The sequence below is a fragment of the Fringilla coelebs genome, assembly GCF_963513975.1.
Source record: "Fringilla coelebs genome assembly, chromosome: 3".
In the NCBI taxonomy this organism is placed as follows: Eukaryota; Metazoa; Chordata; class Aves; order Passeriformes; family Fringillidae; genus Fringilla; species Fringilla coelebs.
Window position 1 is genome coordinate 25,233,462 of NC_140030.1, and position 22,700 is coordinate 25,256,161.

The window sequence follows — 22,700 nt, forward strand, 5'->3', positions numbered from 1 at the left end:
TTACATTATTAGACTGTCTAAGAAGAAACTTATCAATCCTATCCATTTTTAGCAACTCTTTGAGAATGGTTTAAAGGAAGCACTTTTAATGAAGGCAGTTCATGATAAAAGCGTATGTGATAATTAGCCGTGTAGTAGAGAGAAAAACATTTCTATTTTCCCATTTTCATAGCACTAAAACAAAGGAGTGCCCAAAGACATTAGAGTGTAATTAATTCAAAATAAACCTGTATGTAGTGATGATGGGAAAGGTAATTTATGATTGGTTGTGTAATTCAAAGCCAAAGGATTTAACTTGAGGTCAAAATTTAGTGAAAATAAAAAGTTGTTGATATGGATTTAAGAACTATTGAAGTTGCAAGTCCTAAATAAAAGTATCCCATATTGAGTCCCATTATTTAAATCAATTCCCACCTGATAGAAAAGCATATGGGACTGCAAGTAGGCTGCAAGTTACCCAACATCATCTTATGAAAGGTGTTTTCTATCATTACCTAAAAACAGCCGCCACCAGGGATAAGATTTTTGATTAAACACGTGACAACTGCTGCGCCCCCTGTGCCTTCCCTTGCACACTCTTAAAACACATTCCAGAAGTGGGAGCTAAATAAAGAAAAGCCCTTCCATACCCTGTATTCTGTATACTTTGTGCATATAGTAGCTTGTGTATGTAATGGGAGGGCTTGTGTGGTTTTTTAAAATTTGATTTTGGCTTGTTTTACACTAATATAAAAATACCTGTCATAGATAATAGACTGATATGATTTGAGGTAAGAATGTTGTAGTTCAATTTTTAGTGTTAACTTGGAAAGTCATAGATAGAGGCAAGAGTCTGTCTACACAGAATTTCTGAAGCCTGGAGCCTTTTGCAAACTCTGCAGGTCACAAGCCAAAAAGTAACATACTCCTCCAGTTACACTCATCTTGTTAGAGAAAACAGTTATAACAATTATGTGCAATTTTTTCACTTCTATTTTTTATCTGCTATTTATTTACTTAAGCACTGTTCAACATTTCAACATTTTTCTAATGGAGCAGAAGTTCTAAAAGAAAAATATGTTTAGCTGAGCTTAGTTTTTTTCTTCCTGCGCCTTTTTCTAAATAAATACCTTGCCACAGTTTTCATTGGCAAAATATGACCAAATGCATTTTAGTTCCTCTAACAATACAAAGCAGTTACAGAACTTCTGGAGTTTCTAGTTTAAAAAAATTCTATACAAAAAGGCTTTACTTTACAATATTGAAATGGGATGAAGCAAATTTCAGTATGGTGAATGGAAAAATTAATTTGTGAACTTCTGCTGCATAGTGAGGTGACCCATTAAATAAATGGTTCTGACATTTTGCTCATACAAAAGAAACTATATACTTTTAAATAAATAAAAGCTACTATGTACATTATACTGTACAATTAAATGAGAGATGACATGAAATAGAATAAATTTAGGCCTGCCTTTTCATCAGCAATGCTCATATCTTGACTTTATTACAATTTTGAATAAGACCCTCTGCTTTAGATTATTTTTTTTTATTTTAGTGGCAGCCACATGAACGCACCACCATATTCCTGTATTTTTTTAAAATAACATTGGAACTGTCATCAAAGTAGAGCACGGAGATTGCGTTCAGTTTTGTTGGTGCACAGCATGGCTTTGGTACATGATCGGGGAACATCAAGTGAACCTGAAAGACAGATAAATACATAGCTCACATATCAAACAGAGAGGTGCAAGGACAATGTCAGTGCAAAACATGTCTTTGCAATTCAGCAAGGGCTGTGGTCACAAATTTTCCTCGGTTAGCAACTTTAAAGTACAGCTTACCTCCAGCACATTTTTCTTATTTCAGTTGCACAGGCAGGGTTATTCAGTAAAAGCAGATGGAGAGATAAATGAGAAGCGGCCAAGACAGAGAGTTGGTTTTCAGATGAAATTTAGCAAATTGGAGTTAGGCAGCTGCTCAGGAAAACATTTAAACATATTTTCTGTACCATTTTTGCTGAGGACAGGGCAGAACATGAAGCAAAGGCTCAAGCCCCAGGTCTCACCCAGACCCCAGCGTGTGCTAAAATGCTTTCCTGTGGTGGGGGTTCAGTGTGGAGGAAAATCTGTTGCAGACAGCGAAGGTTGTGCAGGCAAAGCCTCATAATGAAACTGTTTTCAGCCTATGAAATGGTAGGATGTGGGGTCTCAGACAGTATGAGTGCATTTTAAGGTCTTATCTAGGTGTCTATGGATCCAATTCTACTTCCACTGAAAAAAAAATAAGTTCATAATGTGGGTGCCAGCTGGACAGAATATTTGGGGCAGGGACTGAGGCAGAGAAGTCTTTATGTTCACCAGGCTGAAATATATCAATGAAAGATTAAAGTAAAAGAAAAGAGTTTTCAAAAGTGTCCCAGAACAAACAAGATCTAGTGGAAATAAAATGGGGGAAAGTCAAGTTCTTTGTACTTGAAAGAAGGTTGGATGCAATATTCTACACATGCTGAAGGCTTGGAACGTGGGGAGCCAGAGAAGAGGGAGTTGTAATAGAGAGGGCAACAGATTATTAAGGCATGGATGAAGACTTCAGCAGTAATAGATTTTGTTTGTATGTTAAGTCTTTGTAAATCTGTTAGAGCCATCTGTCTTGCAGTGATATAAACCCAGAGCCTTTGCCAGACAACAGAGAACAGTCTATCAGGAAACGATTTTTACATAACAGTTACCATGAGAAGGTCTTTTGAAATGAGCAATAATAAATCCTGAAGTAGCTGTTTTGTAACAGTTAGACACACATTTAAAAACTATTTAACAAATGAATAGCAAAGCATTGGAGAAAAAAATGATTGTGCCTGACCTGGTCAGATGTTTGTCCAGCCATAAATCGTGGTCCCACCAGCCCCTGCACCCCTGGTGGAAGATCCGTGGCCCCACAATACCCCCTTGGAAGTGATGTTAACAGCCTTTTCAAATGTTTACCCCATATTCAGTGCAAGCCAACCTGATAATCCACTGCCTTGCATGACCAGGAAGTCAATGCTACCCCTTTGCCTGTTCTGAGGGTGGTGCAGGAGACGAGAAGAAAGTTTATAGAGCTTATTAAATGCACCCTGTCTTTTATTTATATGCATCTGTATTGTCTGTTTGCCTGAGTTCAATTGCAGAGAAACAAGAGAGGGAGAGAGTGAGGTACTGGCCTGTATTTCTCCTATTCTTGTTACAAAAGAAAATAAAAAAGAATCAGTTAAGTTTGGAGGGGTACCAAGGAACAATCGCTTCCCAAACCAAAGAGCAGGCTTTTTCAGAATGGTGTAATCATTATGGCCAGGAGGTGACTGCATTTGGATTAGGGTGGAGCATATGAATAATTGCTTCCCAAGCCATCCCCATATGCACACCTTGTGTAAATCTGAGTTTTGTATAATTTAAACCAGAAAGCATTAAACTACTGTTATCTCATCTAATTTATGTACAGCTAAAACTTAATTGGCCTCATGATTTTTTGGCTGCAGTGAATGCATGTACAGTACATGCAAAGGGAGACACGCAATTCCAAAATGGCCATAAAACGAGCAAAAATTAAGTATCCAATTTAAAAAATAGGACAAACTACACACATTTCCTAACAATGGGAAAATAACCATTTTTTGGAAGGGAAAAACACACAAGAGAAAGTAGCAGTGAGCCAACTCTTATTTAACAGTCCATAATTGCAGGAGGGAACTCTAACCTGGGGATCTCTGTGATATTGGCAACTTTTCTGGACAATGCTTGTGTAATACTAAACTATTGCTTTGCTGACCTACTTCTTTTCTGCTCAGGACTGCAGAAATGCTGTTCTTCATTGTCTTCTAAGAACATTGCTGTATTCCTTGCCAACTGGCATTTTTCTGTTCCCTTTCACCTGAACTCCTTAACACACTTCTACTTATTTGCATCTGATATTTTCCCTTCTTTTTCTAAGTTTTGCTGAATGGTATTCTAGTATAGAGGAATAATGTTGCACTGGTGATTGGTCTTGGAGAAGGTGAGTAAATGAAAAATTGAATGGAAGGGAAAAGTTCTCAGCATATGCTGAGTTTCTGAAAATGTCCCTCTCATGAACAAATACTTGACAATTTTCACAAACAGAACTTGTTTTCTATCAGAAAGAAATAAAATTTTATTTTTGTTTGTTTGCTTGCTTGGTTTGGGGGTGTTTTATTTGGTGTGGGGTTTAAATTTGAGGGGGGTGTTTGGGCCAGTATCCCAGGTGCTAACTCCACTCATTTCTCAAGGGGGAAAGGTTTTTCAGGCACAGATTTTGATGTGAAAATAAAAGAAAAATATCATTATCCTTGGACAGAGTCATCAGCATAATCTGATAGTCAGGATACCTTACCATTATTAGTTTAAATCAAACGGAAACTTAAATCCATGTTTCTCTAATCTCAGTTGAGTATCTTGAACGTTCCAGAAACTTACTGGGGATGACAACCCTTTCCTGTTCTCATTTCGTGCTGTGACTCCCTCCTTGTGTATTATCTCTCATTCCTCTCCTTCTTAATCATTCTGCTAATACCAGTGCTATATTCAAAGCCCGTTCTTTAGCTGGCACAGGTGATAAATCAGTTTTTGACCAGACTGACCAGACTTTGGCCTCAAATGTAATGGCATTTAGTCATAGTCTAAAGGTCATGATTTCTGTAGCTGAATGCTGCTGGGGTAGAGGAGGCCTAGCCAGCTGCCTCAACTAAGATCATCTTTTTGGCTGCTCCAGCTGAGGCACAGGACTAACATAAGAATTAGCAGAGGCAGAAAGCTGGCTGCAAATCCCCTTTTACATGTACCAGGCAGAGCAACAGATCCAAACACACTTATTTTTAAATTGCATTTGTAAGCCAGGCATGACTGAACACAATTTTGTACATGCAAATGCATCTGTTTGCAAAGCTTCACATTAAATTACAGTGTAAGAATCTGTGCCAACAGTTGACAACAGAGGTCCACAGAGTGGCCAAGTGTCATCATTTCTGGAAGGTATAACATGTAGATGTTAACACTGAGCTTCAATAAGCTGCAAAAACTCTTGGAAGTCAAACCAGGGGGCCCCTTTGGTTCCTGTCTACGCAATCCTCCAGTAATATAACACAGTCTTCTCATGTGCTATTGCATTTGAAATGGAGGTGAAACCTACCACACAGGCCACTCTGAGCAGTTCATCCTCTCTCCAACAAAATCACTAAAGCAGGTTTCGAAATGAGTTATGATTTACCAAGAAATAATCAAAATTCAGTAGTGGTAAACAGGAGTCAGACTCTGAGCAAAGACACAAACAACTGCAGCATAGGCAACTATAGCACAGTCAGAGGCATACCAGAGTCTGAACAATGGCATGGTTTGTTGCATTCATGTGGGCATTGAGGGGAAAGGAACACTCTCCATCACAGTAAAAAGCAGCGTAGCCCTCCGGTGCAATAATCCAATCCTAAAACAACAACAACAAATAAATCCACTCATTATATTTTCTCACTCAGGGAATTTATAACTATATCAACATAAGACTTGCTCAATGACAAAATGAACCTCAGAAGGTGGCATGAAATGAATGTTGTTGTTTTTTTTAAAGTACTTGCTTTGTTCATGCAAAATTGAGATGAAAATTAATGAAACCTAAAAATCCGTACTGAATACCAGCTAATGAGACTATAAGGGAGATTGAAGATTAAAATATATTTGCAGAATACTTTTCCTTCCAGACTAAAAGTCTTGAGCACTTCTTGGTGCAAGAAAAGTAATTAAAATGCATTCTCTTCAGCACAGTCAGTACTGTTAACAGTATTGCTGTGTGAGACAGCGTTGCTAAGGATTACCTGTTGGCATGTCAATGAATCATACATTTTCAGTAGTTCAAGTAACACAGCATGGGCAAAAGACCACAAGAGGGAAAATATTTTAAAATGTTAATGAAAGCTGTGTGTTTAGTTTGTTGAATTCCTCCTCTGCCAGGTAATGGAGGTGCTGCAGGAAGGGCAGAGAGAATCAAGTAGCTACTTGGGATTTGTATCTTTTTTGTATCTTATTTCACACTGTGTTTCACTGATCAAATATTGTACAGTGTAGCTCTGGCTTTGTAGCTGAAACTTTTAATTCTTACAGAAGCCTTTGTGTTAAATATAGATTTTCTTTTTTCTTTGACTACTGTGGCCACAATGGCCACTGATCTGAGAGTCTAGCACATCTTGGAGCATACCCGAATTTACTGTTAAAAAAAAACAAACCCAAAAATCCTGTTGATATCTGAAAAAAACCCCTGTAATCAAGAGACAATGGCTCACTTGTTCAGTGGCCTGAGTTCAATACCACAAGCCTGCTCTGTGGCCCTGGACAGGGTAATTATGCTTTGCAGACTTGGGAAAACAGCCTCTGCCTACTTCTTCAGGCTGCTGTGGGGATAAATTTACTACAAAGTACCAGAAAGGATAATGAGGCCATATGAGAATCTGAGCTAGATACATTAAGGTTGAGCTGTCACTAAAGAGACAGCATACTTTTGCTCCTCATAGACTTGTTCTGCTCCTGGAAAGTGGTTTTAAAATAATTCAGAGAAATGTGAAATGCACAGGCAACCATCCCTGGGTTTTACCTATATATGCAAGAGTTAGAGGTTGCTGAAGGCCTTCTTGTTCTTTCTTTATAGAGAGTTCTTTGCTTTCTGGAAAAAAACCCTAGATTGATCTCTATTTGCTTTTCCCATAATGCCCTGTCTCTGACTTCATGACCTTTTACTGTAAATATATTATTTTTTTGTTACTGTATGGCAGGATGAGTTTTCCGCAGAAATTATATAAAATTAGCTATGGTATCATAAAGATCACTGAGCCTTTTTTCCTTAGGGAAATAAATCCAAGATTTATTTCCTTAAGGACCCTACCCCAGTGAAATCACTATGACCTGCAGCAGACATCACTGAACAAGGGGGATTTAAATATGAACTAGTGAAAATTTAAAACCTTTCATTACTTGATGTGGAGATTTTGGTTTCATTTAGTGCAGATTCACTTAACTCTTGAGCAGTAGTTTAGATTTATCTTTATGTGAATGAATCCATATAATAAAGTTGCTAATGTATGCAACATCTTTGAGAAAAGAGCTAAAAAAGGTAAAGGTATAGTGATAGCAATACTGATAAGGATTTCTTACAACAAAATGCATTTAAAGAATCTGTCTCTCATCATTTTAATACCAATTTCCATAAAGAAAGCAGAGTGTAAATAATGGGAGACTTTAAAATAGATTGTCCCAGCCTGAATTGTTAGGAAAGAGCATTTATAATCTTACCTGCCATCCTAAGTCTCGGAAACTCACATAAAGTTCGTGTTTCTTACATGCTTGCTTTTGCTCACTTGTGTTATAGTCTACAGGAAGAAAATAACATTAATAAATTATTTGGAAGCATTGCTAGAACTGACAAACTTTATCTGTTTTTGAGATCCTTACCAAGCTGTACAAAGGAAAGGAAAACCATAGTGTCATTTATATTCCTAGGGTTAGTTGTAAAGGCAATGTAAACCTGGAAATACAGAATCAGCACAGTCAGACTGATACAATTTCTGTACAATGGAAAAATAATGCATACAGTATTAGGGGAAACAGGTTTGCAAGATGTCTATTTGCTGGCCAACTGAGTAACACCTCTGATAATATCCACATAGGTAATCAAAGCAGACAAGTGAAAGCCTGATCCAAAATATCAGGGAAATCATCTCTAGGTTGGCACAGTTTTAGTTGCCAGTTCAAAAGATGCAATAAAAAGTGTCCTGAAACAAGGGAATTTCCAACAGTCTCTTAGTTAAACACATAGTGGCACATATTATACCTCTTAATTTTTGCCATATATTCTGGAAATATTCACCACTTGATGATCTTTAGTTGGTAATACTAATGTAAACAAGTAGACTAACAGGTGCTTTTTAAAGGACTGAAAGCTCTTTGTCTGAGATGTGTCAGGATAGAAGGACACCCAGAACCTTCCATACATGCTTTTCAATGACAACCTTACTCCTGGAGAAATTCTAGTACTTGTTCCTTACTGCTCAAGGAACCAATTATTACCAATAAAAGGTTGGACTGAACCAGATCCAGAAGAGACTCAGACTCAACAAGATGTCATTCAAAATACACAGACAATTTTTTCTTTTACTGGTAACGTGCTCTTTGAATAGGCTTTTTCTTTATTTTTTAAACAGGCTGTGTTTCTACTTTCTCTTGAATACACATGGGCCCAATATGACTCCCAAAACTGTGTCAAAAGCTGTCCACAAGTCACAAATATGTCCATTTGCAATACTAGATAAGCATCAGGGATGTTAAGCTAGGCTTTCTAAGCTATGATTCCTCAAATCCTCATAGTTTTTAAAGACAAACACTTGGTTCTTTCCTATGGTATTTTCCTAGCCCTTCAAAGACAGTCATTAAAGGATCTGCACATACAGCTGGTTATGTACTGCCATCTCAGATACTCTCAGTTGTTCCAGAGCATGTAGGGTCAAAAGATACACCCACATCCCATGGGATTTCTATGTCTTTTTGGACTAGCAACTGGAAACAAGGCAGGACTCCCTAAGATATCACAATTTTTCTAAAGTCCATATGCCTTTAATACAACCAAAATCCCTGAGTCATAACTCGTGCTGAGTTGTATGTAATAATCCAATGGGTTTTGCACACACTCTAGAAGTACAGTGAAGGTAGTTAAAAGTAAAAGAACTTTAAAAAAATAGAGCTGTGTTCACTGATCACTCTTCACACTGTTCTATATATTCATTTTCACTAACATTGGTACTCATAGGAGGTGAATATTGAGCTTTTCTGTCCCAGCTATTAGAGGGAATTTAAAAATCATCCATATAGAATACAAGTCACTTTGCAAAAAAACTCTGACTGAAAAATGTGGAAAATATGCACAGGAGAAAGTCAGGAAAGTGACAATATGTTTGTTAATAGCACACAAGCAGGCAAACAAACGAAAGCTGAAGTTTGTGGCTTCGCCAGCTTTCCCTGCAGTGACATTTTCATATTCAAGAACATGTTCAGAGATTTCAGGGCCAGGATGTAGCATAACTTCCTACAGTAAAAGGAGAAGGTCTGAATAATACATATATAAGTCACTGCACAGATGTCATCATTGTTGTGATACTCTGAGCCATTTTAATCCAGATGATGGGTGGTCACATCATTTGAAGAACACCTGATAAAATGGCCAGAATGTACAGACTGTAAGCTATCTAACCCATTCACCTACAAAGAAAGTGAGATTCAGGAAAGTCTGAATCCTTCCCTGAATTCTACCTTTCATGTAGGACAAATGTTGTGTGTAATATAACATTTGATGTAAGTATCAAATGTGACATTTATAATAAGATCTGGTGCTAAGGATTCAATTTCACACACTGTAGCTTCAAAGCCCATATGCTTATTTTGTCAAGAATCAAAACCATAGGCTATTGTGATTGAGAAAACATTGTTCCTCAGTGGAATCTAAACCCCTACATAGCATAAAAAGCTGTGGAAGGTCAATAAAATATATATATAAGAAATTTAATGAGATTTTTTTTCCAGGGGAAATAAGTACATAAAAACATGCTTATACACACTATTGCAAAATACTGTATTTTGAATCTGTTGGTGTAACACCAATCAATAGCATACACAAAATTTAGTCTTAAATATTGTTTCTTGGATTTATCTCCATATGAACAAAAATTATGTAGCTTTGTTTTTTAGTTTCCATTCAGTATTTAAATGTGGCTATTCTCTAGTGCCCAGTTACACAGTAACTCTTTTTAGACAATACTAAAACATTAAAATTCAGCCAGTTTTTTTTTTTAGGGGAGAGCTATGTGATGTACTTTGTAAAGAACCTGCCTGGTTTTGGTTTGGTTTGGGGTTTTAAATTTCTTTTTTCTTCTATCTATAGTTTGACAAAAATAAAACTGGGTAAATAAAAAAAGAGTTTACTCCTCTGTGCATAGCAGGCAGGTAGAGCCTGAACACTAAGCTTAATTCTGTCTGTCTTTACACTGCACTGACATCATCTCCTCTTGAAGTTCTTAGCAACACAGGGATGGTGACCCCAAGTCTGCCAACAATTTCCCAGGTGTTATAATAGTAGATACATAAGATTTTATTCTCTTATATTGAGATTGGCTATATGAGATAATCACAGAATGTTAGTTGGAAGTGACCTTAAAGATCATCTACTTCCAACTCCCCTACCAGGGGCAGGGACTCCCCTCATTTCCGCTAGACCAGGTCTCTTCCAACCTAAACCGTTCTATGATTTTGTGAAGCTTCATGAATAATTAAAAAACTGTCTTGTCCTTTGGAAGGAAAGAGCTGGGTTGTCTGGTGGAGCTTTCCTTTTTGACAAGCTGAGAACACAGTAAAGCTTGTCAAAACACATGAAATCCAACAGCTTAAAAAGGGAAAAAGAGGGTGGCAAAATACAAAATGCAAGAGGCAAAAGAAAGATGAAAAAAGGCAAGAGCAAGGGAAAATGGGAAAAAAGAAAAAATAAAAGGGGAAAAAAGGAAGAGAAAATGTAGAAAGAAGCAAGGAGGAAGTGAAGACATGATTGTGGTAAAGTTGAGACTGATGTATAGACAGAGAAATATTAGAAGTCTGTCATACATGAATGACAACATATCTATCTGGACCTGGCTACATTACCTCTGGCTATGTAAGTGAGCATCTTCCACTGCCACTTCTGTCTTACTTGCTGCAGATACAAGATCATGGAAGAAGCTTAGAAACAAAAGACCTACATCACACAATTATCTTTGCTGGTCACAGTGTCAACTGTCTTGCTTCAAAGAATGAATGAGGATTGAATACAGTCTATTGACTATCTTCCGTGAGAAAGATGATGGGCAAAATTCTTTGGTTTTTTTCCCAAAAACTTTTATGTTTAAATATGGAGACATGAATTTTACTTTTGAAGTTCTGCTCATTACTGAAGCAGTAGAGAACTTGGACAATTAGCCTTCACCACAAACGTTAAGGGATGCAGTGTAACCCCCAGATCTTGGGGCTGGAAAAAAGAAAAAGGGCATAGCTTTTCTCTGATAGAAGGCTCTCCATATAAAGGGACTATATTCTGAAAAGAGTCAGAGATCAGAGAAATAAGAACATGCTCTGTTCTCTGCACCTTTTTCACACACTGGTGACATCTGGATAGAATCCCTACATTGCCTTTGTAGCCTTCAGCATGTTCATCCACAGTATTTCATGAGTATTAATGCAGTAGTTGTTAAAAGAATTCTGGATCACCCATGGTGGGAAAAGTCCAGAGAGCAAACATTAATGACCCCCAAACAAATGTGTTTATTTGTGACATGGGAATTGTTGAGGCAAACTGCAAGGCAAGAGCGTGGAATGAGGTTTGCCACAGTCCACACCTTCGAGCAGTTTTGCCACAGGTGTTGCTATGTGAAGCTGTGGTCACTTATCTGCCTTCAGCTTGGCTATCTTTTCCAGCCTGCCAAAATCTTAATGCCTCTCTCTCCAGGAAATGCCTCTGATTTTGATGCAATTGCATGTGCAATTGCTTCTTAACCTGATCTTCTTTTAACAATATGGTTTTCTTGAACTGCAATCTCTTCTGAAAGAGATCTGCCATGGATCGACACATGTAGGGGTGTACTCCGTGCTTATGTAGACCTTAAAAAGATTAGGAGAAAATTTGTTTCATAATGCACATTTCGCTGGAGATGTTCTGATTTTTCTTGTTTTACAACAGGTTTGGAGCATAACTGGGTGCAGAGACAAGGTTGAAAAATATTTTGAGACTTACAGACAGTTCTCCCTGAGGTAATTCTTATGTCAATGCAATGTGATAAGGTGTTTTTCCCAGGTTAAAGCAGCAAGGAGCTTGTGTTTGGCTTTCCTGCTGTAATCAACGAGGCTTAAGAAATCTGTTCAATTCTCACTTTTTCATGCACTACATACATAGGATTCAATCTGAAAGTGTGATATTTATATTTAGGTATCTTGCATGAACCATGTACTTAGGTGGTTATCCCTTCACCTAAAATAATGTGATTCTCAAAATTAGCAGACTTTCCAAAGATTATGAAAAATTATTTAAATAATTTCTTTGATTTCTTTAGCAACTCAGCAGTAATTTTTGGTTGTTATGGTAAAATTTTCCTTCTGCAAAAGAGCTGGAAAAGGCTTTTTCATTGCATTAGAGTAGTCTTAGCCTGCCTCTGTCAAGGTTCTGAGACAGATATAAGTAATACATATTGCTTACAATACTTCTTCTCAAATAGGTAAGCCCCAGCCCAAGGCTAAATTCCTTCCACGAAATATTGATTTGCTTACTTTTAGACTTCCATGGGATTTAAGAACAGCACTTATATTAAGGTTTTGATATGCTGTTATTAAAATCTGCCATGCTTATAGAAAGAAACACTTTCACACCCTTTTCCCAAAAAGTAGAAATGTTTTTTCAGAAGTGAGTATATTTAGAAAGTGACTTTGTGCCTTCAGCTGAAAGGATTGTTTCAGGAAAAACTGGAGCAAAATTTATTCCAGGCTCTAAAGCAATTATGAACATTTTAATGTGCATTATTGTCCATACCTTTCAGGTAAGGGACCAAATTCCCTCCATAAAGGGATATATCTTATATTTATATCATTACTTGTCAGCTGGTCTGAACTCCTAAACAGTTTACGAGTTTGCAGATGGTTAAGTTTCCTCATTTCCAGTATTGGGATTTTTGTGATATATCTTGCCTTCTTCAGCTGAGAGGCAGTTCTGGTGAGGCTTCCTAGACAAGTAGCAGGGATGCAGTCCTTTTCCTCTCTTTGTTACTTATGCATAGCATAGATATCATCCAGTTGCATACTGTGTAGGCTTAGTTTCAAGCTCAGACACAGACTTTCTTAAACTGCTTGGTCATTTCGCCCTCCTGGGGCCCATGAAAAATGTAATTGATCTGACTTACAGAAGGTAGATCACACCCAGGGCCAACATAATGAAAGAGGAGTGGGAACACTGGTTCTGGCAGTCCAGCCAGTGAGCAGCACCTTTTTGAGCTGTTATGACTGCATTGCCCTTGAGCAGGTGCCCATACCTCCTATAAAAAGACTGCAAATCATAGCTCCATCTTACCCCCAACACTTGGCATCCTAGAGGACTCCTGTTGACTACTGGATTTGTTGCGGTTCTGATTTTTCCTTTTATTGTTGGCTGCTCGGACAGAACGGAAGAGCACTTCACTTGCCTTGAAGAATGCAACCATGAATGGCTGCTTTGACTGAGGCCCGTGTCTTCCAACAAGGCCAGCAGATTTAACATTGATACTTCGACCTAAAAGCAATGGAAATTGGAAGTTAAAAGGTGAACTTCTGTCCCTCCCAAGGCCATAGCAGGAGTTCAACTGCTGAATGAAGCATAGCAGGGAATTTGCTGCAATCCTGAATTTATATGATTAGGAGTCTATCCACATTTTGTTGAACAGAACTTAAAAAGACAAAAAAGCTAAACAATTTGCATAAGTTTCAACAGCTTTACAGATACAATTTTTATTTTATAAAATTGCAGTCTCGGTGTGCTGTATATCTTATTCATTACAGAGGTGGTCTCATGCATACATCTATCGAAGTGAAAGATAAAAGTATATTTTCTATAGAAAGTATAATGTAATAAGGTCTTCTAATTTTGCATCGTTTCAGTGGGACATGGAACTTTAAATCCCCCAAGCAAACCAGTAGCAAATAGAAGTGTAGATAACAAATGTAATTCTGCTTTAAAAATAAATATTGTGCAGTGTTACTCAAACTGATGTTCATTCACCAGTAAAGGTAGGAAGCCATTCAGTAAAGGTAGGAAGTCCAAGAGAAGAGAGTTTGAAATATGTGTATTATTGACTCTGGTTCTGTTCCCAGGGGATGTGCATATTTCTTTAAAATATTTGTTCAGTCAGGACTGTGTGGTAACCTCACTATATTATGCGGTCTAAACCTCACTGAAAGAAAGGAAAGCAAAACAAGTCACTGAAACTGCATCAGTGACATTTTAGCAAATAAACCCTCACTCTTAACAGAATTTATTTTGGCAGCATAAACACTTTTGTGCGTACGTGTATTATGCAGAGCCCTTCAGCCGTCAGAAAATGAGACAGTGTCATGTGAAGCTGTGCAGCTGTGCAGGGTGGGGACACAGAGGTCCTTTAAACCCAGGGAGGGTCCGGGCACTGGCACCGCGCGCCAGGCGGCACCGGGGCGCCTTGGCGTTCTTCTAAACCCGCTGGAAAATTTGGTACGTGGGCAGCAAAGGAGCATCTGCCTCACAAACCTATAATGCTGTTAACTCAATCACCCTGGAAAAGAACTTGAAAACAAGCATAGGAGTAAACATTATAGAAATAAGCATATAGGTTTCCTTTTCAAACACAAACTCACAGTGGCTGCACGCCAGAGTCTATATTTCTTAAAAAAACTCTATCACTGGCGTAAATGAAAGAGGCAGTTTGATTTGTGGTTAAAGTAGTTTCCATTCTACTTCCACTGTAACAAATGTATTAATTCAGCTCAGACTTCCTCCTTCTGGCAGCCCTTTTGCAGTAAAAAGAGAAATTAGAAGTTCCAGCCAAATACCATACCTTGAACTGACCCACTTCAATACATAAACACTTTTACAACATGTTTATTCAGGTGTAGCACTTTAAATTGGTTTAAGATGTTTCCAGTGACAGAGAGCCCAGCAAAGGCAAGAGAAGAACTGAGAAAGTTAGCAGTTATGGAGCAGAGTAATTGGCAACATATTCTGAACAATTTTGATAATTACTTTTTTGACTGCAATGGAAAAATATATTTGTTGAAGCTTCTGATTTCATTTTAAATGCTTTTTTAGTCTTGTGTTTCTTTAATTCTTTTTTTCATGTGTTTGAGTTACTATTAAATAATTCAGTAACATTAATTTCTATATGTTCCAATCTTCTGTTGCAAGTCAGATATGAAAAACTGTACACGCTGTTCTCTATTCATAACAACGTGGACAAGCTAGCTTCTCACCACAAAGTTCCACATTTCCCTTCATTTCTAGAGGGAATATTTTTACTATTTTTCTTTACTTTTCATTCCAATGTCTTTCAGAATTTTAATTTTATCTGTAAAATATTAATGCTTTACTGATGGACATATGGAGAATACTATTAGATTTATATATTGAGAACTCTAAAGGTGTGTGAAGCTTTTCTGAATTTAAATTTAGGTTCCCTGAATTTACAATGGTGGATATTGTGTGTGAAGCAAAATATCCTTCAAACCAATGTGAACTCCCTTTAAAATAACTTTTAATATTATTAAGTTTCCTCTGGGTTTCCTTTAGACTTCAGCAATGAGATGGCTATTAAGATTCCACAAGTTAAGGCTTACTTGGTTATCCAGGGTATAGAGATATACTATAAAAAATTAATCCTGTTACCCACAGCCTTTTTACACAGAGAAACAGCTTATGTGACTATATTCCTTTATGTGCTTGATCTTCTAAGCAGCCAGCATAAGATTTTAGGACTCGTTTGTTCAATTCATAAATGGTATATGCACTGGATCTGCTTCTTGTGCAAAGGAAAACTTTTATTGACTTCTGTGGGTACATTGTTAAACTTTTCTCTCTCAGTTTATCATAAACCTTAGCTTAACTGCAACTTTCAGAAGATGAAGCAATCAAAATATACACTGCCCTTGAGACGCTATATTTCTTCTGAGGGGGATCTCTGAACTGTTTGGTTTGGAAATTCAAACTACATATGTTGTCTCCATTTTAGGTTACTTCTTTTCAAAAGAAATTTTGCATTTACAGAACTTCTATTATCCTTTATTTAAAAAAAAAATTAAAATTGTGTATATGGGGAATATTTGCCTTCACTCTAAAAAATATTGCCCCTTCTTGAACAGGAGGTATTTCAAAGCTTTCTGCCTCTGAAAAGCATCAAGCTTTCTGCCACAGCAGTAGCTCCATTGTGTGTGCCATGGTCTTGTTAGGTAGTCCTTATTTTTGTTTGTAGTGTCAATTTCAGCATACATTAAAAAAATATTTGCTCTATCCTGAATTTCCCCTTTTAGCATTCATTTTTGTAAGTGGGTTTAATCTATCGTTTCTTGTAAACATTTTGAAAACTCTTGGCTTCAATGGCAACTGGAAATCCAGGTCTCTGGGGCACACAGTTGTTCCATACTGTGGCATTAAAGCAATACTTTCTAAAGTCAGCTGAATGACTCAGGCTGACCTGCTTAACTACCCTCGGAGCTTCAGCCAGATGAAACTTGTAAAACCAAAACAGCAAGGTTTGTCTTTCTGCCTCTCTTGAGCATCTCTGAACAATGTTGTCCAGCATTCTGAAAAATGGGCTCCAGTCTGTTCTTCCATCAAATCTTTAATTCTGAGGATTTCAAAGATTTTTTTCAGATTTCAGAAGAAAAGAAGGAAGTGCAAGTAACCCGCAGTCTGCTAGTGCCTGCTCCACTGAACTTAGCCACTGCAATTGTCCCTGCATCTAGGAAAAACCCCAAAAACAAAATAGATGGATTTACTCTGTGCAGTGATAGTCCAGAGCCATTGTATTCTTCACATTCTGGCATGCACTTCTCAATACTGCTCTGACAATTAATTATCTCCTCTACACACTGGCAGGTATATTTGGAGATAAAACTTATTTAAAGCATTATGTTTCAAATTTGCTGAACTCCTTAGTCCTTATTCATGGGATTCTGAGTCTTTGGCAAGATGTATTTGTTTGACTTGGCATTTAAACTTCTTTTCGGCTTTTATACTATTTGATAGTAAGGTGCCCTTAGCAGTTTGCATAAAAACTTGCATGGAAGTTTGGGTTTGACTGACTGAATTGAATGAATATTATTTGCCTTTTCACATTCTCTCCCCTAATAATAAAAGAATCACTGCTGCAAAAATAACTGTGAAGTTCAGCTTACAAAAAGGTCCTATCTCAACAATTCCGACAATTTTGTGGTTTTTGTTTTTTCATGCACAAAATAGGAATTGTGTTCGGGTTGATAACAGCAGAGCTCTTTGCTGTGTCCCTCTGTCTGCTTCAGCTCTGCCACATGCAGTCACATCATACAATCCTTTGTGTGAACTGATCAAGTTCCATCTTAAAAGTTCATTTCCCCTCCAGCTGCTCCAAATGGAAATGCAAGAGCCCTTCAAGCTTTCAATAATAATCTGTCTCGCAGTCTTGACCTGGAGACATATCCTTTTTTTTTCATAACATTCAGAAAGCTGACTTTTTCCAAGACTGCCAGTGTGGATGCTCATGACAGTAAGATATGTGCCTTGGCTTTATCTCCTCAGACAGTACATATATTTTAAGTAAAATATTGATGAGACACTTATTTTGCAAGAGCTTTCAGTTATTATGCATCCTAGCCAGATTTACACTGGCAACACAGCACAATGAGTAATTCCAAAATTCATTATTTTGTCCTGAGTCATCAGCCTGCACCAAACCACTCATTTTGTTATGAAAAACAAGGACTTATTTACTTTCAAAAGTGTTCAAGAAGTCACAAAACACATTTTATAGATTAACCACTACTGCTAGGTCAAAGTAGTTATTTTGGTAATAATTTTACGTATTTGTACTTAGAAATGAAAAATTTAGTGATTCTGAGAATTCATTTCAATGCAGTTTGCTGAAAAAAATTAAAGTTCCAATGCCACACCTAGGATTTCCTTCTTTTGGGCAGTGACATCTGAAATGAGGAAAGGCCTTTTGAAGAAAGATCCTGAGCATTCAAGGTCCAATAACATTTAATATTTGAGCAAAAAACTGCCCACAGACTCTGACTATGAAAGCTGACACAGTAGATTTCAAAATTAGAGAGAAACTTTCATGGTTTTTCATGCCTGAACAGCACTCTTGAGAGCAATGGGACTTGAAACAAAAGAATTGAGCTGGAGCTTGGCTACCTAGCTTATTTTAAAAAAAGACAAGAGAAAAGCTAATAACACCAATGTGATGGTCTATATATAACACATCCTCAACACTCCAACTCTAAAGTATTTTTTACTGTCTCTGTTGTATTATCTACATAAACTGTTGCTCAGACTTTTCCTTTGGTGGACACATTTATCTATAACAACATAAAATATGCTTTTGACACATGCTTTATGTGTTTTATTAACTCTTCTTCTCCCAGGAGGCTTTAAGGAATTCTGACAAATGGGTGGTCTTGGATGCTCTGCTCTGCCTTTCCTAGGCATCACAGCTTTAGTGAAGACTAGATTCATCTTTTGTTTGTCAAATCTTACATTTAGTTGTTTTTACTCAGTTAATTTAAAGGAATTTTGGGTATCTTTTTTGTGTTAATTTTGGTATTCATAAAGCTCTTGAAGAAAGCACTTGGGAGCACATAAGGACCTCTGATATGCTGTATAATGTGTACCATACATGCTTACACAAAGAAATAAGTTGCAATTATACACAAAAATGCTCTGTAAGTACTCGATTTATCTTTCCAAGTTAATGCACTTAAACTGTGAGTGGCTTGTGGGAGTCCTGGGGCTTTTCTGCACCATTAAAAAATGTGTTCAGGAAGACAATAAAACAAGGAGAGATTAGATTAATTGGTCATCCACCAAAGAATAAAATGGATAAAAGCCTTCTGAATGGAATGGAACACAAATGTCATTATCTCTAAACTAATGGTGTTGAGAAGCAGCTGTATCCTTCATCTGTCTGGGGAGCAGGGTGTGGGGTGATTTGCACAGCTGCACAGCCAGGACCAGTGTGCACCAGTGGTGGTAGGAGAAGGGGTGGGAGCCTGTTTCACTTCCCTCCTGGCCCTCCTGTTTGAAGTGAGTGTGCCCTTACTAACAAAGGGTGTGTTCCCTTGCTACGAGCCGACGCAACGAGGACCGTGTTTGCACCCAGCTGGAAACTGCGGCTCCACCTATCTGAGCAAATCAAAGACTGCTGGAACGGGATCATCTGCTCTGCTCAGGGTGGGTGTGCTCCTGGTGCATTTACATCCTGTGCCAGCTCCACCACAGTGAACACAACCTCAAGGCAGCACTGGGACCTTCCTCATGGGGACAGCTGTCATGGGATCACCCCTTTTTGGAGACTGAGAGACTCATCCCTCCAGCTTGTTTCCCACCACAGCATTGCCGAGCAGGTTTAATTTAAAACTAGTGCAATTTTGGCCAAAGTCAGCTCTGAACCAGAAATGAATGTAGCTGTACTTAGGCAGTGCTTGAGCCCAAGCTAATAAAACCTGCTGAGGGGCAGGATGTATTAGCTTGGGTTCAGTGCTGTGCTAACATGGCTATATGGCTTCCAGATGGCCCAGAATTTAGTCAGAGCTATTGCCTGCCAAAGTCCATATATATATATCAATAAAAATACATATTTCCTAAGTTACCCCACTATAGGGACAGTAATGGAGGTGACATTGCTCCTCATACTTTGCCTTGTAAATACCAGATCCATCAAGAGTTTTAAAGGTAGCAACCCAGCAGCATCCTGCAGAGTACTTGATAGCTACCATGGTCATGTAAGCGAGGTGCCAAGGTGGTCTAGGTGCAGCTGTGGGATAAAGTCACGACATTTAGTGTGGCAATGGTGAGGCCAAAACAACATCAAATATACAGCCAAGTACATGAAGAGGTCAGAGTGCTGCCACAGGTTGTCATGACTTGACAGCAAACCAGTCACTCCGTGCCACACCAAGAAAGCTGTCTTTCTGAAGGCTTAGTTGGAAAAAGGGACCTTGGAAGATCCAGGCTAAAAGGAAGAGAGGGTAAAAAAGAGAGACTGTGGTTTTTAACTGCTTCCTCAATGTCTCTGGAGAAGAGCTTCTCCAATCCTTCATGCAGCATGTGGGGTTAAGAACCAAACCTTCCAGGGGACACACATCAGAGCATACCCAAATTCATGCTGAAGGGGAAATTAGCCTTCCACAGGCTTCACTTGGATTGAGTAACCTATTTTTTTCAAGTTTGCTTTTGCTCTAGGGAAAAAAAAAAATACTTGAAGTGAGAGTCAGAGTCAGGGAACTGAGTGTTCCTGCTGCCTGCCCACCTCAAAAAGCAAGAAAGCCCAAAGAAACCTTCTTTGGAACTATGTGGTAACAGAAATCTTAATCTTTGTTTTTTCAAAGTAGACACCAGTTTCTTCCCCCCTGATGTGCTGGTAGATGAAAAAGAAGTGAGAGCTGCAGTAATCTAATAAAAGGCACAGAACTGTATGACTGTGGGGCTACTCAGGATGTTGTGTTGAGAGCTGAGTATTTGGAATCCAATTTATTCTGTGGATCACCACCAATCACATTGCACATTATCTCCCTCTCCCATTCCCTGCCAACAGCTCTAGGCTCTCCTCAGCAATGACATAAATAGAAAAAGGATTACTCTTGTAGCCGTTTATACCAATTCAGCAATAGTGATGCTCAGATCTGCTAACGCCCACTTATAAAAATGCTAAATGTTAATACAAAGGTGCTGATTCACTAGAACAAGTTTTAAGTCTTAGGAGACATGTGGTATATATACAGGAAGAGGTTGCATGGAGCTTTTCAAATTGTTTGTGCATCTGTATTGATTTTATGCTGCAATTCATCCAACACCTGTGCATCCATCAGCGTGAAAAAGATCACCTCTCATTTGAATCACGACAGAGAGTTTTGGTGTCAAAAGTAGGGAATCAGCCAAAAGGGGATGCTGCAGAATGTTGAGGATATGTTAAAAAAGAGAATCAAAAAAACCTGATCCTTAAGTTGCCACAGCCCCAGGGAAAGAGTGCATTATATGTTGACAGCTTCCATATGTGTCATGCAAACCTTTATTCTTACTGTTCAAATTAAATGTCCCATTAAGAGGAAAAGTCTACATTTCATGCTAAAATGAGATGTATGATACCAAATACTGTCCTAAAGAAAAAATAAAACACATTCCAGTGTCATGTGGTTTTTTGTACTTTTTTCAGGATTTTCAAAGGGGGAAAAATATGAATTACAACTACCAGACATTTTTCCAAAGATTTTTTTTTCACACTCTTGTATTAGTTTAAAATTTTTTTTATTCCTTATGTAGATATTATTATTATTATTATTATTATTATTATTATTATTATTATTATTATTATTATTATTATTATTATTACTGCTGCTGCTGCACCATCTTCAGGGATGCAAAGAAATATACACAAGTAATTGTCAAAAATGTCTCTGATAGATGATGGTAAGAAAGATTACTTTTAATGGTAGTTATAACAATGTAATAGCACCCTGGAGTCTCAGCAACTATTGGTGCCCCATATTGGCTGTATGAATAAATCTAAAAATTAGTATGTATTTACAGACTTGATTATCCAGGACCCCAGTGTAGCACCAGAATAACTGTATCAGGGATCCTCTTACTTAACAGAATCCCATTTAGTTTAATGATCTGTTGCAAGAGAAAGGCTAATGGATCAGGTCTTATCGTAAATATCTCTCCAGTTATGGGGACAGAAGTACTGTGCCTCCTGTAAACTCGGAGGCATGAAGAAATGTGCCTCAGACCTGCATGGCCTGAAGTTCACTCCAGCCAAGGGAAGGTTTTTCAGTTGATTTGAGCCAGTCCCTGAGCTCTCACAGAGAACTGGTTGGAGGAAAGGTGGGTGGGGTTCTCTGGGTTACGAACCGAGTCCGCTACATACTGAGTCGTATAAAAATTCATGTTCCATCTGCACACAAACGTGTCATTCAACTGCTGGTGTTTCTAATAGCTTCCAGAAGTAACAGCAACCCAATAAAAATAATCAAAGCCTTAAGAGCAAAATTGTAAGAGCATGAAAGGATGATTTTGCTTGTGCTAAGCTGAAGCAGTGTAGCATAGGTCTATCCTATAGTTTTGAAAACTTTAGTCCCTAGAAGTGGACTCCTTGTACAAATAAAGTGAAAAAGGGAATAGAAAGTGAGGGAAAAGGCAAATTCTTTCATAAGTCAAATAAGTAAGGTGCAAAAGGTAAAGCTGTTTGTGGCTTTGGAATTTAAAATAGAAAATTATCTATCACCTTTCCGATCTTGGGAGTAGGACAGGGGAAATATTTACATGAGCTATTCTTTTACAATTTCTTCAGTGTATTAACCTAAAGGTTTCCTTTTACCCATGCAAACTTTCCTGTAGTTTACCAAACGGATGTAATTTTGAGGCTAGAACCAACAAATTGCTGGTTGCAGGGTTTCTTAATGAATGCCTTTCATGGATATTTAATTTTCAACAATTTCTGTGTTCAAATCTCCTGGAAAAAAAAAAAAAAAGTCAAGGATGGAGTTTATTCTGGAGCAGGAAAGCTGGCCAGAAGCCAGCCCACCTAATTTGGATTCCTGATGGAGGTGTCACCTCCCCAGACTTGTAAGAGCTTTAAAATGTCCTGACTAAACCAGGCTGCCTAAGATCTACTCCCCATGCAGTCCAGGCTCAGGAGTGGTGCCTTTGGAAGCTGGGTGAAGGCAGCAGCATGGTCTGCTTTGCACTGGTGCCCCCTTGTCCACTGGCTGTGCTCTGACCGCAAGGTAACGTGAGATGAAATGGCCATGAGCTCTGGTGCAAGCCTGCCAGCTCTCCTCTTCAGCATCGTGCCTAAAGGACAGTTTCTGCATAACTCTCCAGCAGCCAGGGCACTTGCTGAAAAAGTATGAGATGCTTTGTTCACAGCCCAGCTG

General features: G+C 38.1%; 1 protein-coding gene across 2 annotated transcripts in view; it reads right to left on the reverse strand.

The window, feature by feature from the left end:
• Nucleotides 1-1,425: 1,425 nt before the first annotated feature.
• BMP5 (bone morphogenetic protein 5) overlaps nucleotides 1,426-22,700 on the reverse strand; it is a 52,272-nt gene continuing 30,997 nt past the window's right edge. Inside the window, exons 4-7 of one of the 2 annotated variants that reach the window (XM_084202155.1) lie at nucleotides 13,141-13,338; nucleotides 7,305-7,381; nucleotides 5,341-5,451; nucleotides 1,426-1,683 (exon numbers count right to left, since the gene is read on the reverse strand). In XM_084202155.1, the coding sequence (XP_084058281.1) occupies nucleotides 1,534-1,683; nucleotides 5,341-5,451; nucleotides 7,305-7,381; nucleotides 13,141-13,338 (536 nt within the window). In that variant the 3' untranslated portion in view covers nucleotides 1,426-1,533. The remainder of the gene's footprint in view (nucleotides 1,684-5,340; nucleotides 5,452-7,304; nucleotides 7,382-13,140; nucleotides 13,339-22,700) is intronic. The other variant, XM_084202156.1, reaches the window with a different exon arrangement.